Here is a 16,421-nt window from a genome sequence, read left to right as displayed (position 1 = left end):
AAAAAAAACACATTATTTTCCACATACTGTACATTATTGTTTCTCCTCTATGCCCCGCCTTTTTGAAACGCGTAAATTTTTACAAAGCTCATCAGTCTGAAAAAGCGAGGTGTGCTGTGATTGGCCAGCTATCCAGTGCGTTGTGATTGGCCGAATACCTCAAGCGTGAGACAGAAATGTTACGCCCCTCACCATACTGTGATGCCTTGACCGGACGGAGCGACGGGACAAAAACATTAAAACCCATTACAAACGAGGCATTTGTTGCATCCAGTGGGGACATAATTACTGATTATAATGACTTATACTGTCTTTTTACGCGTTGCATTGCATCGTGCCGCGTAAACATAAAACCCTGTCTGCATTTGTGATCAGAGAAATTACAAACTACAAGTGCTATTCTACACTGCCCAAAACTCACGTTTGAATCATCAGTGGCAAATCCTTTAAATGAAAACGTACTTACAGACTGTGAGTCAGAACTGCCGGGATTTTAGTCTAACTTTATTCTCCCAGGATCAGTAAACAGTCCTCCATAAAATGTGCCGGCGATCCACAGCACTAAGTTGATGTATTCCCTCGGATATCGTCCTCTTTTGGAAGACCAAACAAAGTAGTTTTGCTTTCACAACGAAAAAAACAGCGGCCTAGCGTGAGCTGAGGCCAGGCAAGAGTGAGCTGAGGCGGCGGGGTCGAGAACAGCGGTCCCGCCAAAGGAGCGGTGAAAACGGTGAAAGCCGATCCGGCGATCCACAGCACTAAGTTGATGTATTCCCTCAGCGACCAGCACGGATCAGCTCTAGGCATGACGAAGCGGATATCGTCCTCTTTTGGAAGACCAAACGAAGTAGTTTCGCTTTCACAACGAAACACACAGTGCCTTCACGACATGGCGGCAGCGGCAACAATACTACAGCAAGAATAAAAGTTACGCCTTCTTTCTTTGCGTGAACATTTGGGCGGCGTTATGCAAATCTTCCCACATAGTGAGGTAGATATGTGGGGGCGTGTTCGAACGAGCCATTTTAGGTATCCAACGTGTATATCCTACTACGGGTTTTCACAGCATGACCTTTGTTCAACAAGTTATTTAATCTTGAAAGCTCTGTTGTTGAACATAATGAACAAGAGATTCTTCAGTGAGTACAAGAGATTCTTCAGTGAGTACAAGATCTTCTACTGAGTGAGTTTAGGCACCAAGCTGGGATTTGATTTTAATTATGTGATGATCAAGTATTTCTTGAGCTTTGGGATGTTGTGAAAAGATGAAAAGCTGCTGCTTCTTTCCACTTTTGACTCAAGTACAGGAGCATATTCTTACATTTCAACAGCCATGCAGTTGGTCTTCGCAATTTCTCCCATGATGAAAAATGTTCTATTTGCTTACTAAACGGAGTTTAATTAGCTGTAGTGGTAGTAAAAACAGCAGTTGTTCTCTTTATCTCTGGATCACTGTCTGAAATGCAAAGTGATTCTTGAGGCAATTCAGGGCAGTCTGCAGCAGGACTTTTTATATATTCTGGACCTCTCAGCCATCTTCCAGCATCTTAAAAGAGCTTTAGACCTTACACCTCGGGAGGCGTCATTAGCAGAATTGGCTGCAGAGTTCACATAATGCCACTGAAACGTCTGTGACAGATTTCTGAAAGCTGAAACTCTGTTGGCTACATATGTCTGGAATCTGCTAGTATCATTTAAGATGTATTTGAGGACTGGTGTACTGTCCGTCCAAAATACTGAATCATCCAGAGTTAACTCTAGTTCTTCCTTCAATATTCTGTCAACTTTTGAAGCAAGAAATGTAGCTGCCAATTCAAGTCTAGAGATAGTAATCACCTTCAGTGGGGCTACTCTTGCTTTATAAATCACAAAAACAACATGGACAGAACCGCTGATGTCTGCAAGGCGTAAATAGCTAGCCTCGCAGAAGTGGTGTAATCGAGCACTATATATTTTCCCAAAGTTGTTGGGCATGAAGCATCTACTGACGCTCAAATTCGAAAGTAGCTTGAGCTCTTCTAGCCACTTGTCCCATTTTTTTTCAAAGGTGCAGGAATTTCTTCATCCCATCCGTAATTCATCCTGCACAATTCTTGTCCAATTCTTTTAACTGGCAGCATTACTAGAGCAAGTAATCCAAGTGGGTCATAAACTGAATTGGTAACTGACAAAATACCCCTTCTGGTAAATTGTTGTTGCTTCAAAGGTATTTTGAAGAGAATGGTTTCAGACTCTGTATTCCACTGAAGTCTCAGTGCGCTGTTCACAGCAAGTTCAACTGGAATCTCTGCCCAAGTCAAGATGTTTCACTTCTTTAGATCTCTCCTTCTCAGGGATTGAGGCTAGTACAGTGCGGCTATTACTAACCCATTTGGTGAGCTTAAAGAGCAGGTCATATGGGTTTTTGAAAAATATCTCTTTTGCAGTTTATAACGTAGCTATTCTTAAATGAAAACAATCTGCAAAGTTGTTAATAAAAAAAGCGCATGATAAATAAAGATATTGTCTCTCAAAAGAGAGAGTCGATTCTGAATCGCCTTAACGAGTCATCATATTTTCGAATCTTTTGCCTGTTACGGGTATACATCACTGGGTAACACATTTGCATAATCCCCGCCTGCCCACGAAATACAAACAGATTCTTACCTGCCCACAAACACTACCACTAGTTAGTGTGTTTACATCATGTTGAGAAGACGCTGTGTTCAAGGATACCACAGAAATACAATTCGAACCTTTTGTTGTGTGCTTGTCATTTTACAGAGGACTGCTTCTCTAATCTTGGCTTTTATCTTCATTGGCTTCTAATCTTCTTAATTTGGACTAACAAGCTCTCTGAACCACAACCTGTAAGTACGATTGATAAGTTGTGTACATTTTCAATTGAGTGCTCAACATATCAAGTTTTTGTTCTAATATGTGATGTATACCTATTGCAGCTTTAAGTTTCCAGGTAAAGCATATTACCGTCTTAATGAATTAGCTCTGATAATTCGCTGTGAACCCACTATTTCCTAGGAATGTGTCGATTAATGTAGACTGGCGTTGTTTTAATAATAAAGAATGTAGTGTAGCGCACAGACTTTATAATCATTGAAATTGCTGTTTATTTTGCTGCACCGGCAGTTATAGGGTTAATGCGGGAGGCTGGTGCACCTGTGATACAGCTGTTCTGTGTTCTGATTAAAAGTTAAGACAGAGCGTCTTTTGTCTGTCTTTCTTCAAACATTACAGTAGACATTATTTTGGTTTACAAACTGTATTGTTTCATCAGTTAGTCACGTTAGCACTCGGCTAACGTATCCACCATTATTGTTTTAAGTGTTCACAGTTTAGCAGCTAAACTTTAGCTGTGGGCACGATTCGCTTGCATAAGTGTTTATGTATTTTATGTCATTATTATAAGAACTGTACCCTGCAACAACTCTGAATTCAGTGAAGTACTTTGAAATGAGGCGACAATCAAATACCACTCAAATTTTCTTTTTCCTTTTATGGTAAACTCCATGATGGTAGATGTACCATACTCAACCATCATCTCTGTTGAGCCCTTCTTCTGGTACTTTCTCTGCATGACTTTTCTTTAGAATGTCGCCAATAAAGTTTCTGTAATCTGATAAGAATGCTTCATCCTTCCTAAATCTACTTTACTTAGTATACTTAGGGCTCATTGTACTGCAATCTTTTTGTTGTCAGGCAGGGTGAGGTCAGGTTTGCGAAATGGAAGGCATATTTGGTAATGACCATCTAGTTTAGCCATAGAGTTGTACACAATTTCCAAGAATCTCTGATCCTCAAAAGAAAGTTTGGGTTTCTCATTGTATGCTTGCTCTGTGAAGTCATTATTATACTGTTCTTTGAGTAATCTATCCAGTTTAGCCACTGAGATTCTGATAGAAGACACAAGTGGTCGTCCATGAACATCTGTGGGTGAGTTACCGCTTAGTAGCCCATTAACTAGCCATCCTAAACGCGTTTGGACCGCATAAGGACTATCCTTCTGGCTATTAATAATCCTCAAGCGTTCCATCACTTTTGGGACATTGATCCCAATTAACAGATCAACATCTGCTTTTATGTAACAGTCGGAACATCTTTCAGATACAGCCAATTCTTTGTTCTCTTCCCTTGGAATTGAACTTTGTGTGAAAGTTTCAACGAATACTATGAAGTAGCCGCTGTCCAGCCCACTTACTTCCAAGCCACTCAACCAAAAGGTTTTTATGGGCATTTCCTATCCCATTGTCTTGAGCAGGATCTCAATTCGTTTGCCAGCCATGTTCAGCCGCCTCATTAATCTCTCCATGCAGAATGTTGCTGAACTTCCAGGGTCTAAGAAAGCATACATTATACTCTACTACCTTTGGTGGCTTTTACTTTTACTAGAATAATCGCAAGCTTGCATTCAGCTAGCGATACCAGTCCCTGTATGATCAGTATCTACAACAGCCATAGCGACAGGCCTGTTGGAATTAACAATTTAATTGTCGATTTTTCTTTGGTTGACTATTCTGTTTTGATGCTTCAATAGAAGAAATCGTGGTAACAGAACTTTTCCTGCAAGAAGATTTGTGCATAGGAGGTTCAGTCATTGTCTTTCTGATGTTAGAATTTGGTTTTGGATCTTGAATCTCTCCAAAGAATGGATCAAGAAGAAACTTAGCTTGTTTCTTCAAGCTATGAAGTCAGCAAAGTCTGGCCTTCTTTGAGTTTGTTCCAGAATTTCACCAGCTGTAGCTCTCCACTTTTCTCTTAGATTATAAGGAAGCCTAGAGACAATAATTTTTTTAACTGAATGGTAAATTCAACTCTGCAAGATTTGCCAGATATTGTGCTGCATTGCAACATCCTCTTAGGTAGACTGCATAGCTATACAATGCTTTTCTATCATCAGAGCAAATGTTACCCCATTTCAGAGCTTTCTCAGTGAATGCACTAGCAAGCTTAAATTAATCTCCAAAATGGTCCTTTTAAAAGACGTTTGGCTTCAACGTAATTTTGCATTCGCAGCATCCATTTCAGACTGCAATTTAAGAGCTTCCATCTTAGATTCCAGCTGAGCTTTTTCCAACTCAAGCGTTTGTTTCTTTTTAAGAGCTTCAGCACGAGTAAGTAAAGCTGCTTTATCAGCTGCAATTTTTACACAAGCTGACAGAATTGAACTGGTTCTAGATTTATTTGATCTTTTTGAACTTCTTGAGATATTAGAAGCGCAGAAGGCTCAATCAGTCTGTGGATCGAATTGATTCTTCTTCCACAGCTCTAATTAATTCAAGAACTCAGTAAAAATGACCCTTTTTGACTCGGACCAGTCAATCCTTTCATTTTCTTTGACAACATTGGATAAAAGCAATTGTACAGAATCTCCAACACCTTTAATTTTGCATTTGCAGTATCCATTTCAGACTGTAAAGTAAGGACTTCCATCTTAGATTCCAGCTGAGCTTTTTCCAACTCAAGCGTTTGTTTCTTTTTAAGAGCTTCAGCACGAGTAAGTAAAGCTGCTTTATCAGCTGCAATTTTTACACAAGCTGACAGAATTGAACTGGTTCTAGATTTATTTGATCTTTTTTAACTTCTTGAGATATTAGAAGCGCAGAAGGCTCAATCAGTCTGTGGATCGAATTGATTCTTCTTCCACAGCTCTAAATAATTCAAGAACTCAGTAAAAATGACCCTTTTTGACTCGGACCAGTCAATCCTTTCATTTTCTTTGACAACATTGGATAAAAGCAATTGTACAGACTAGACATGGGCCGATTGCCGGTTTCAAGGTATACCGCGATTTGAAAATTTCATAGTTTCGAAACCACTAATATTTTCCATTATACCGTTCCTGTGGTATGCACTGTTTTTCATGTCTCCTCAAAGACTGAAAGTGTAGGAATCCCTCAGGTTGAGTGCTGTGTAGAGAGAACTCCTGTTGGTGTGAGCGTGGTCAGTCACGTGAGTGTAGGATGGCCGAACTTAAGGAGCTTCCCCTGGAACTTATTGCACAAACTGCGTTGCAAAGCAATAATTTTCCAAAATGTAATTTATGTGAAAATATGAAGTCTGTAAACACCCGTTAACACAGGCCAGAGACGTTGAAGAAGGACTCACCGAGAAAAATACTGTAGCAGGCAGATCACTCACTCTTCATGATGCACGAACTATTGGAAGAAAATCCTCAATATTGATTTAGGGGTTTATATGAATGTTTCTGAGGGGAACTGACTGTCTTCAAAAAAGTTTACGTGGTATTATCTTTTCATTTCTTCTCTGTATAGTTCATATTAAAGCAGTGTTTCAGTGCAGCGCTGCTTTGTTTACAGCGCTAACCAAGGAAACGCTGTATCTGGAGTGAATCTGCGTCTCATTCAGAGCTTCTGCTGTTTGTTTCGTTCGTAGTATAATTTCACAAAGCTAGTCAGAACATTGTGTTTTTGCTTAAAATTGGGTTAAGAAAATCCTCAATATTGATTTGGGGGTTTATATGAATGTGTTTCTGAGGGGAACTTCAGTCAGTCTTCAGAAAAGTTTATGTGGTATTTTCTTTTAATCTCGTCTCTGTATAGTTCATATTAAAGCAGTGTTTCAGTGCAGCGCTGCTTTGTTTACATCGCTAACCAAGGAAACGCTGTATCTGGAGTGAATCTGCGTCTCATTCAGAGCTTCTGCTGTTTGTTTCGTTCAGGCATGTAGTATAATTTCACAAAGCTAGTCAGAATATTGTGTTTTTGCTTAAAATTGGGTTGTTATTAAATCAAATTATGTATATGAAATGATATAACTAAATGATATGAAATGATATAAATGATATGTATATGAATTATATAACTAAAATTAAATAACTGTAATTACAGATTTAGGTTAAATAAATATGTCAGTCTTTATTTTTCTTCTTTTTAGGAAACAAATCAAAGAAAAAATAAACAAATTCTACTGTACCTAATAATCTGTATGTTGCTCAAAAACAAAATATATTGTGTTCAGTGGAATTTTTTTTTTTCCCCATTTAAAAATAACACATTTTAGAGCTGTAACGACAATACCATGATACCGTGATAATTTTGCTTAAGGTTATACAGTCAAAATCTCATACCAGCCCATGCATAGTACAGACTCATGCACTCGATAAAATGTATCTAAAGCTCTAAAGAAATTCAAGGTGAAGTTCATCCACTTTGTCAACATTGCTCCCATCAACCATCAAAGCCTTCAACTCGTTTATTTTTCTTGTGCAGGCTGCAAGCTTGCCTCTATGCAAAGCGCTCAGTGATTTAAAACTCTCCATTGCAATTTCAGTACCATCAATCTCGGTCATCATAAACACTTGTTGTTATTCACAACCACTTTGTATGTTTGGCTCAGAGTAAAATCATTTATCTTAGGATGACATGCTCATTTTCCCATACACATCCTGGCCAGTATTTCTATATTGCCTAAAATATTCAGGTTTTGGCTTTGTTTTCCTGTTTTCATACTTTCTGAAGGTAATGATTCGAAAAGTAGTTTGACCAATAACATGCAGGCATTATACATAATCGACCAATTTAAAAATTCAAGGTGAAGTTCATCCACTTTGTCAACATTGCTCCCATCAACCATCAAAGCCTTCAACTCGTTTATTTTTCTTGTGCAGGCTGCAAGCTTGCCTCTATGCAAAGCGCTCAGTGATTTAAAACTCTCCATTGCAATTTCAGTACCATCAATCTCGGTCATCATAAACACTTGTTGTTATTCACAACCACTTTGTATATTTGGCTCAGAGTAAAATCATTTATCTTAGGATGACATGCTCATTTTCCCATACACATCCTGGCCAGTATTTCTATATTGCCTAAAATATCCAGGTTTTGGCTTTGTTTTCCTGTTTTCATACTTTCTGAAGGTAATGATTCGAAAAGTAGTTTGACCAATAACATGCAGGCATTATACATAATCGACCAATTTAATTTTGCGTAGAGGCATTGGGAGTCACGTGTGGACCCTGCTCATGTGCCCATGTTGTGGCCGGGTGATTTATGTATGGTGAATAACATTTTGTTTGGCTGACAGCAATGATCAGATGGTGGTCGTTAGTAGGTCTGAGAGGTCCTGGCCCAAGGTGAATGGTCCTATTCTGACCCATCTGCTGCACGGCGCTCTGCACGGTGAACGTTCCTTCACACCATCCACGCGGATGTGAGGATCTGTATTTGAGCGTGTGCGCCGACATGGTTTTTTAGCTTGAGCATTGCAGCTGGCTGCTGTAAATATTAGCTTTTCAAATGAACGTGGCCACCCTCAGATATTCAAAGGCAGAAATTGAGAAGCATGTTTTTTTATTTAGTTGTCTGGCACCCTTTTCTAAACCAGCAGCAGACAGCTTGGTTACGTTCAACAAACATGCAGGCTGAATGCACTGCTTACCGTATCTTCTAGTGCTGGAGGTTTTGGACTGGGGTGAAGGGGTCTGTGAGACTGGTTTCAAAAGGGCATTGGGTTCAGCTCCATTACACATAAATATAAACAAATACCAACTGAAGAGATTTGAAAATAACAAGCTAATAAACCTAACCCCTCGTGATGACACATCATTGATCCTCAGAGATCCAGATTCTGCCTCTCAGTGTTTGTGTGTGAGCTCATTTTTGACATTATATATGTGCATGAGTGGGACAGATGCAAAAAGTCAAGTTTTGCTTCTCTCTGCATATGTCTATGAGTGTGATTTTGTGTATACACTAAATACACATTTTCAATGTGCATTTTAGGGGTGTAAAAGTTGTGGCTGATACAGATAAACTGAAAATAATATTTTCATGACATGGCTGATAAATGGGTTGAAATTCTTTACTATGTTGTCTAATAAAATAAAACAAAAAAGCAAAATCGGTCATTGCTTAAAGTGAGTTTTTATTTGGTATATTTGAATAATTTTAAAATACATTATATAGCATATATTAAAATATATATTGATATATTTTAAATATAAATTTGTTAATACAGTTTGTGATGTATATGGGCATTTGTCTACTAATTTAAAGTTTTGTTTTGTTTCTAACCATATGTATATTAGGGGTGCAAAGATATTACAATTCTGGTTGATATTTGCCGATAACCAGTAAATAGCCAAAATAAATATATTTATTTTGTCTAAATATATTAAAAATAAAACATTAAAACATGTAATCAGTTATTTTAAATGCTATGAATTATGACATTATAATTTGATTGTGAAGTTTGAAAAATAAATATGCATTTTGTGATTGAGTTTTAATTGAACGTTATGATTAGGGGTGTGCACAAATTGTCGAATATTCAATCTGTAATTATTCGAAAAATAAAAACACTTAGAATTTTACTACTTGTTGCCTTGCTGGCAGAAAAAGCAGGGAATCCATGATAAATCCTAAGCATGCAAACTAAATTCAGTTATAAATAAATGCACTGGGTGGAGCTGTGGAGCGTGTCAACAAGTTGATTGTATTTGAATGTCGTCGTCTGCCTCGCAAAGTTTGGAATTACTTTTGATCAAAATATTCTTACTAAATTATCTTGCAAAATGGAAACTGAGTTATCATTATATCCCCACCACAATGAGAAATCATGTGAAATCCAAACAGCAGTCGACTGAGGAAAGACAGCTGTCCATCACTGCATTCACAACTACAGGTAAGCGCAGCTGTACCCCGAGTGAGCCGAGAAGAGAGCTTGTCTGATAGCAAAGTGATCTTGAGACATGTTTCCTCAAGGGAGAGTGGTTTAAAGGGATACTCCACCCCAAAATGAAAATGTTGTCATTAATCACTTTACCCCCGTGTCGTTCCAAACCCACCATCACTGTATCGCCATTTTGGAGAATAACCACTGAACGCAAGCAGCGTACGCTCTTCTGTGTCAGTCACACTGCATGGATGCGCTGTTTTCGTTCAAATCAAAGCGTAAATACACGTAGAAAACGTATCCTTATGTCGCGGCTGACACAGAATAGCATACACTGCTTGCGTTCAGCGGATATTCTCCAAAATGGCGCTACTGTAATGCGGAGAGACACAGAGGAGACGAATTGTTGAAAAGTCTTTTTTTTTCTTTTCTTTGCGTACAAAAAGTATTCTCGTCGCTTCATAACGTTACGGTTGAACCACTGATGGCAGATGGACTATTCTGACGATGTCTTTCATACTTTTCTGAACCTTGACGGTGTAATTTACTTGGCAGTCAATGTGGCAATCACAAGCCTCCCGGTTTTCATTGAAAATGTTCAGAAGACGAACAAAGCTTTTACAGGTTTGGAACGACATGGGGATAAGTGATTAATGACAAAATTGTCATTTTGGGGTGGAGTATCCCTTTAAGAACAGAAAACACAAATCGCTATAAGAAGCTTTGCTTAGCACACCATTTTTGTGTCTCTCTGAAATGCGGCGCGCATTCTTATTGTTATCAGACTGAGGAGCCAACTTTCATGTGGATATTATTGTTTTTCTCAACATTAACATGATGTGAGACAATATAAACACGATAAACACAGGGCGACTCTAGTGTATGCACTTTGTGTACTGTAATTGGCACGTATAATGTGAGATATAATGTAACGTTGTTGTAGAACATTGTTGTGTACAATGCCTAATCGGTGACAAAAACTTGATTATTAAAAAATAACGTATTTCTCGTTAAATGCCATTTAAATAAACAAATATTCAAACTTTCGTTTTTTATGAGCCCAAATATTCGAATACAATATTTTTGAAAAATGCCCATCTCTAGTTATGATGACATGAAAGTAGGGGAAATGATCATGCATCTACTCGATGATACTGACACGTTAAAAACAAATTTCTAATATTGGCCATAATCAATTTAGTACCATAATTTTTTTATTCTGATTCAGTGATCCAGCCTTCACAAGTTTTGTGGAAGGGGAGACCACTGACAATAAAATAAATCCTTCATAACCCACACACCTTTGCCTTTTTGGCATTAGAAAAAAATTGCTTAACGTAAATAAACCATCAAAGAGATAGTTCCCCCACAAAATAAAACTTCCTTTTATTTACTCAAAAGAAGATATGAATAAGAATGGACTTTACCATCACTGTATGGACCAACCAAAAAAACAACAACACTGATACATTTCTCAATTTCTTCTTTTGTGTTCCACAGAATAAAAAAAGAAAGTCATAGGCTAGTTTTGAAACGACAGTCAGAAAATGTTGACGGAAATTTCATTTTTGGGTGAACTAGCCTATCCTTTTAACAGTTCATCCCTAATTATTCATTAGGAGTGCATAAGATAATCTGTACCATAACATTATAATCAAATATTGTCATTTTTTAAATTCTTTTATTTATCAATATAATCCTTTACTTAATTGAGAATTTAATTCTCATTTCCCCTATTGTTATGTTTGCCTTATCTTTTACTGTCATTAAAATCACATGCTCATTTAATCTTAATCTTAATACTGTACATTTTATAATGTTGTGATGCCTAAATTCACTTTAGCATTTCAAATGTTCGTGTTAAATGTCTACCATAAAATGAAATTAATTGTTAGTATTGGACAGAATTCTTCAAATTGATGCATTTCTAGTATACATTACCATTTAAAAGTTTGCAGTCTGTAAGATTGAAAGAAGTCTCTTATGCTTACCAAGGCTGCATTTGATCAGTAATAAAAAAAAAAACAGTGATATTGTGACATATATGTGAAATAGCTGTTTTCTGTTTGAATATATTTTCAAATGTAATTTATTCCTGTGGTGGCAGACATAGCTGTATTTTCAACGGTCATTACGCCAGTCTTCAGTGTCACATGATCCTTCAGAAATCATTCTAATATGCTGATTTTTGATTAATAGGAAGTTCAAAAGAACAGCATTTGAAATAGAAATCTTTTGTACGTTATAAATATCTTGTTTGACCAATTTAATGAATCCTTGCTGAATAAAAATATTTTAATTTTCATTAATATTTATTATATTATATAATATATATATATATATATATTTACCCCAAACTTTTTGAATGATAGTGTACATATGGTTAGAAGAAATAAAAGATCATTTAAATGAGTACACCAGAAACAAATACAGTACATTTTGTAATGTTCAATTAATGGGGAAAAAATCATATATACAATGTCTGCAAGTAAAAGCTGTTCATTTGTAGACCGGATAATAGCATGGCTAGAGTGGCTCTACAAGCGCATTAGAACTAGAAATGACAAGCCTGTCAACCCAAATTGTGCCTCAGCTGGCTGCAGTGGACTTCTCCAGTGTAGACAGCATTATTGATTATAATAAGAGCAATTTAGTTTATCAAGTGGTGCTGCTCATGTCTGCTGTCGACACGGTGTTAGAGTTGAACCTCTAATTAGAGGGTCAGGATGAAGAGGTGGTGGTTTGAGCTAGCTGAACTGCCATGCACAAATGGGATATCCCAAATTGCCCTTTCTCAACCGGAAGCTTATAAGGATTGACAGTTTGCAGGCTACAGCATTAGCCAAAGCTGAAGGGATGCATTAAGATCGAGGCAGTTAGAAGGCTTGAGGAAGTGTCACAGTTTATAAAGCCATGTGAGTGATGGATTCCATGTAGAGCGCAGCCCTCTCACGAGAGTATTGAAAAGTGTGCTGGGCAGTTGTTGAGAAAATGTGTAGAGACATGAGTCAGGGCAGCTTTACAGTGTATTCAGTTCACTCTGAAAGAATGAGTTTGATCTCTTCCTGTCGGGCACCGTGAAAGATGATGCTTGGCGCATCTTTGTAAACCACTGTTCACTGTTATCAGTCTGTTTACTCTGCATTCATCTTATCAAAGTCTACCTGCATAAAAAAGCACTAATGAACTGAGAGTGAAAGTGCCTCTGCAGATCTGGTTCTCCCTCTCTCTCGCTGCTCTTTTAAATCTCTTTCCTCTGGCCAGCTCAGTTCCACTCATTTTAGTGTAGTTGTTAACAGCTTGCGGTGGAGCGGTTTGTGTGGCTTTGGTGTCGGTATGCTCACAAGCTGTTGGGTAGTGTCGGATCCGATGAATAAAGGATCGCAGACAGTCAAATCCCTCTGGTGCAAAGTAGTGAATTAGGGAACTGCTCTCCCTTTACTACTCCATTTCTCTCTCTCTCTCTCTCCTGAGCATGTGTCATTGGACGTTTACCAGCAGTGAGCACGATGAGCTTGTGATTGGTTTAAAGGATTTCAGGAAATATTAGAATGTTGCAGAAAGACTTTGGTAATGAGTGAATATGCAGCAACGCAATATACTTTTTGATTTATCAAAATACTGTGAAATACTGTGGAAATTGGAAGTCGATAATATCTTATTTTCTTAATTTCATACAGAATACACTGTATGTGTTTTCTTGTAGGTTATGGAAATACATTAACAATAGAGTTATCAATAGTTTCTATTGAATTATGCATTATGTTTTGATGCCTGATGTTACAAGGTTTTTGTGTGAATGGCCATAACATAATGATTAATAAACTATAAATAGTTATAATGTCATATGACTTCCTGTGAAGACAGATGGGAGATACATGAAATTATTAGAGATGCACCGATCGATCGGCCGGTTTTCCTCATGATCGGCCCGGTTCGGTGATCGGTCGGTCAGTCTCACTTCTTTCCGATTTCGAGCCGATCTGTTTTGTTACCAGCGGCACAGGCAATAACATCAGCCGTGCATTCTCGCTCTCTTCTCTCCGACGACCCCTTCTCTCTCACAAATGCCGAAATGAGTGGCTAACTGCGTTAAAAAGTTAAAATACACACAAAATGATGTCAAAATGCCCGTTTTGGCGAGTATCCAGTTAAACGCAGTCAGTTTTGGAACGTTAAATAGTTGAGAAAGAGAACGCATGTTGTGTAACAGTATATTGGGTCCGTGGATAAACTCTTAAAGGGACCGGGTAGGAACAAAAGACAAAGAAAATTATTTTCTGCTCTTGACTGGCTACGCTTTATAACTTTAATGGTAAGCATTAATCTGTATTTAATTTTTACAATGAAGACTACAGAAATTAAAGTAATCAAATCTAAAATAACACTGGATGTGTTATTTTACACTTGATTACTTTAATTTCTGTAGTATTTCTTACCTGAATAAAAACTTACTTAACCTGAAAAACTTAGTTTCATAGCTCTCTTTATTCTATTGCATTTATTTGTGCTGCTGTTTGCAATTTTTTTTTTGTTCTTATTTTATTACTGACTTTTTACTTGTTTTTTTTAAATGAAAATAAAACAGTTGAAGAAAAGTAGATTTTTGTTTGTATATGCTGTCAATTATAGTTCTTAGAAAGAAAATCGGTATCGGCAGATCACACTAACAAGAAATCGGAATCGGCCAAGAAAATTGCAATCGGTGCATCTCTAGAAGTTATACCATAATATTCGATATCTCAACGTGTATATATTTGCTCTGCATTTCAACCTAATATTAAAAATATTACAAGGCATGTTTTTCACGTTTAACACAAAAATGAACAATATTTAATTACTTTTTATTTATATACTGTATACCAGTATCACAAAACGGCACTAAACAGCAGTGTATTTTTACTAAAGCATTTTAAAATGAACTATTGTGTGTTCAGAATCATTGATTCAAAATTTAGAATTGATTCACTGAAATTATTCAATTATAACATTTCTGTCCTAGTTATAAGTTGTGAGGTCTTAGACTTTAACTTTAAAGTCATAAGCATCACTATATTCACAAAATTTCAAGAATATGGTTACTGTTTGTCATGTCACAACAAGTGGACAGCTCAAGTTATTGCTTGTCAACTACTGTAGACAACTGAAGTTTTATGAGTGTTTTGTCTCACTCTGTTTCTTTGGTTTCTGTTGGATCTGATCTAGAGGCAGTCTTTGTTTTCACGCTGTAGCACCTATGCTGAATACTGCTGCGCTTCTCTCTTTCCACTTTCTTTTTTGTCTCACTGTTTCTATCTCTTTCTCTCTGTGTCCGCAGGAGTCGGAAGATTCAGATCCGGAACATTCCTCCTCATCTCCAGTGGGAGGTGAGTGTGTAACCGCTCGGGCAGAGATAACAGTGTGTGTGTGTGTGTGTGTGGTCAAGACTCTGTCTATCTCCGCTGTGCTGCAGCATTTCTTTCTCTAACTGACGGTGCGTTAGGGATGCTCCGCCCATACACACAAGTACACTTCCTCTGCAGTCCATGAGAATCTGTCTGGAGAGAGTTCAGCCCTGGTGACCCAATTGTAAATCCTGATGACATCATCACAGTGAGCGCTGGCCCACTTGCACGCTCTCACACACTTGTGCATGTATTTGGACACCGTGCCTCTGTATTCTGCATTTCTCTGTTGAGTTTAGTGGTTCACTGTGTAAAAAATCCTTGCGTTCATTCAATATCATACCATATAAGCAGCTGCTACTCACAAAAGGGGCTGTTTTGGTGACATTTGCACACCAGTTGAATCTTGAGCATGAGCAGGCACTTGACACAAGCTTTGGAAGAACTGAAGAATATCATTGAATAAAAAAATTCTCAGCAATGATTTGAATTATGATGAATATACACTTTTTGAACTTTAACAGCCCCAGGTGTATGAATAGCTACACTACCGTTCAGAAGATTAGGGTCTGTAAAATTGTTTTTAAGAAAGGGGGGGTGGGAACTCAAAAATACCAAGCAGCATATTAACTGTTTTCAACATTGATAATAGTAAGAAATGTTTCTTGAGGAAAAGACTGGAGTAATGGAGAAATTTACCATCACAAATTACATTTTAAAATATTTTTAAATAGGAAACTTGCAATTGTAATAATGTTTCTCAATATCACAGCTTTTACTGCATTTTTAATCAAATAAGTACAAGACATTAGAGATATAAAATATAAGAGACATCTTTTAAAAACATTAAAAGTCTTACTGCCACCAAACTTTTGAATGGTAGTGTATGTATACTTTGTGTTAGACAGAAGAATAATAGCATACAGGGTTTGATATTTAACATAATGGTGAGTATAATGATGGCATTTTAATTTCGGGGTGAATTATTCATTTTATTTTCTAGCGCTTTCCGATCTCTATTTTCTGGTATTCAATCTAAAAACAGTTTATGAGATGTTTTGCTGTTTGGGTTTGTAACTGATTGTGCTCTTCTCATTGCAGGTTTTGGACAGCCTATTAGCACAGTATGGTACTGTAGAAAATGTGGAACAAGGTAAAGTAGTTGCCATAGTCTAAATTGACTATACTTACATATAATTATAAAGTACAGGTGCATCTCAATAAATTAGAATGTCGTGGAAAAGTTCATTTATTTCCAGTGTGGGCAGGTGCCAAGTCCTGCTGGAAAATAAAATCAGCATTTTCAAAAAGCTGGTCAGCAGAAGAAAGCATAAAATGCTCCAAAATTTCTTGGTAAACGGGTGAGTGACCGTTGGTTTCAAAAAAACACAAATGGACCAACACCAG

The 16,421-nt window shown here is 37.3% G+C and overlaps 1 protein-coding gene across 1 annotated transcript in view; it reads left to right on the top strand.

Moving 5' to 3' along the window:
• Positions 1 to 16,421, top strand: part of LOC107593005 (insulin-like growth factor 2 mRNA-binding protein 2) — a 66,387-nt gene that overhangs the window by 26,610 nt on the left and 23,356 nt on the right. The window contains exons 3-4 of the mRNA XM_016282589.1: positions 14,948 to 14,996; positions 16,116 to 16,167. Of these exons, the coding sequence (XP_016138075.1) occupies positions 14,948 to 14,996; positions 16,116 to 16,167 (101 nt within the window). The remainder of the gene's footprint in view (positions 1 to 14,947; positions 14,997 to 16,115; positions 16,168 to 16,421) is intronic.

The sequence above is a fragment of the Sinocyclocheilus grahami genome, unplaced genomic scaffold (assembly GCF_001515645.1).
Source record: "Sinocyclocheilus grahami isolate Dianchi unplaced genomic scaffold, SAMN03320097.WGS_v1.1 scaffold162.1, whole genome shotgun sequence".
NCBI lineage: Eukaryota > Metazoa > Chordata > Actinopteri > Cypriniformes > Cyprinidae > Sinocyclocheilus > Sinocyclocheilus grahami.
Note: the sequence above shows the minus strand (reverse complement) of the source record. Positions and strands in the feature narration are given on the sequence as shown.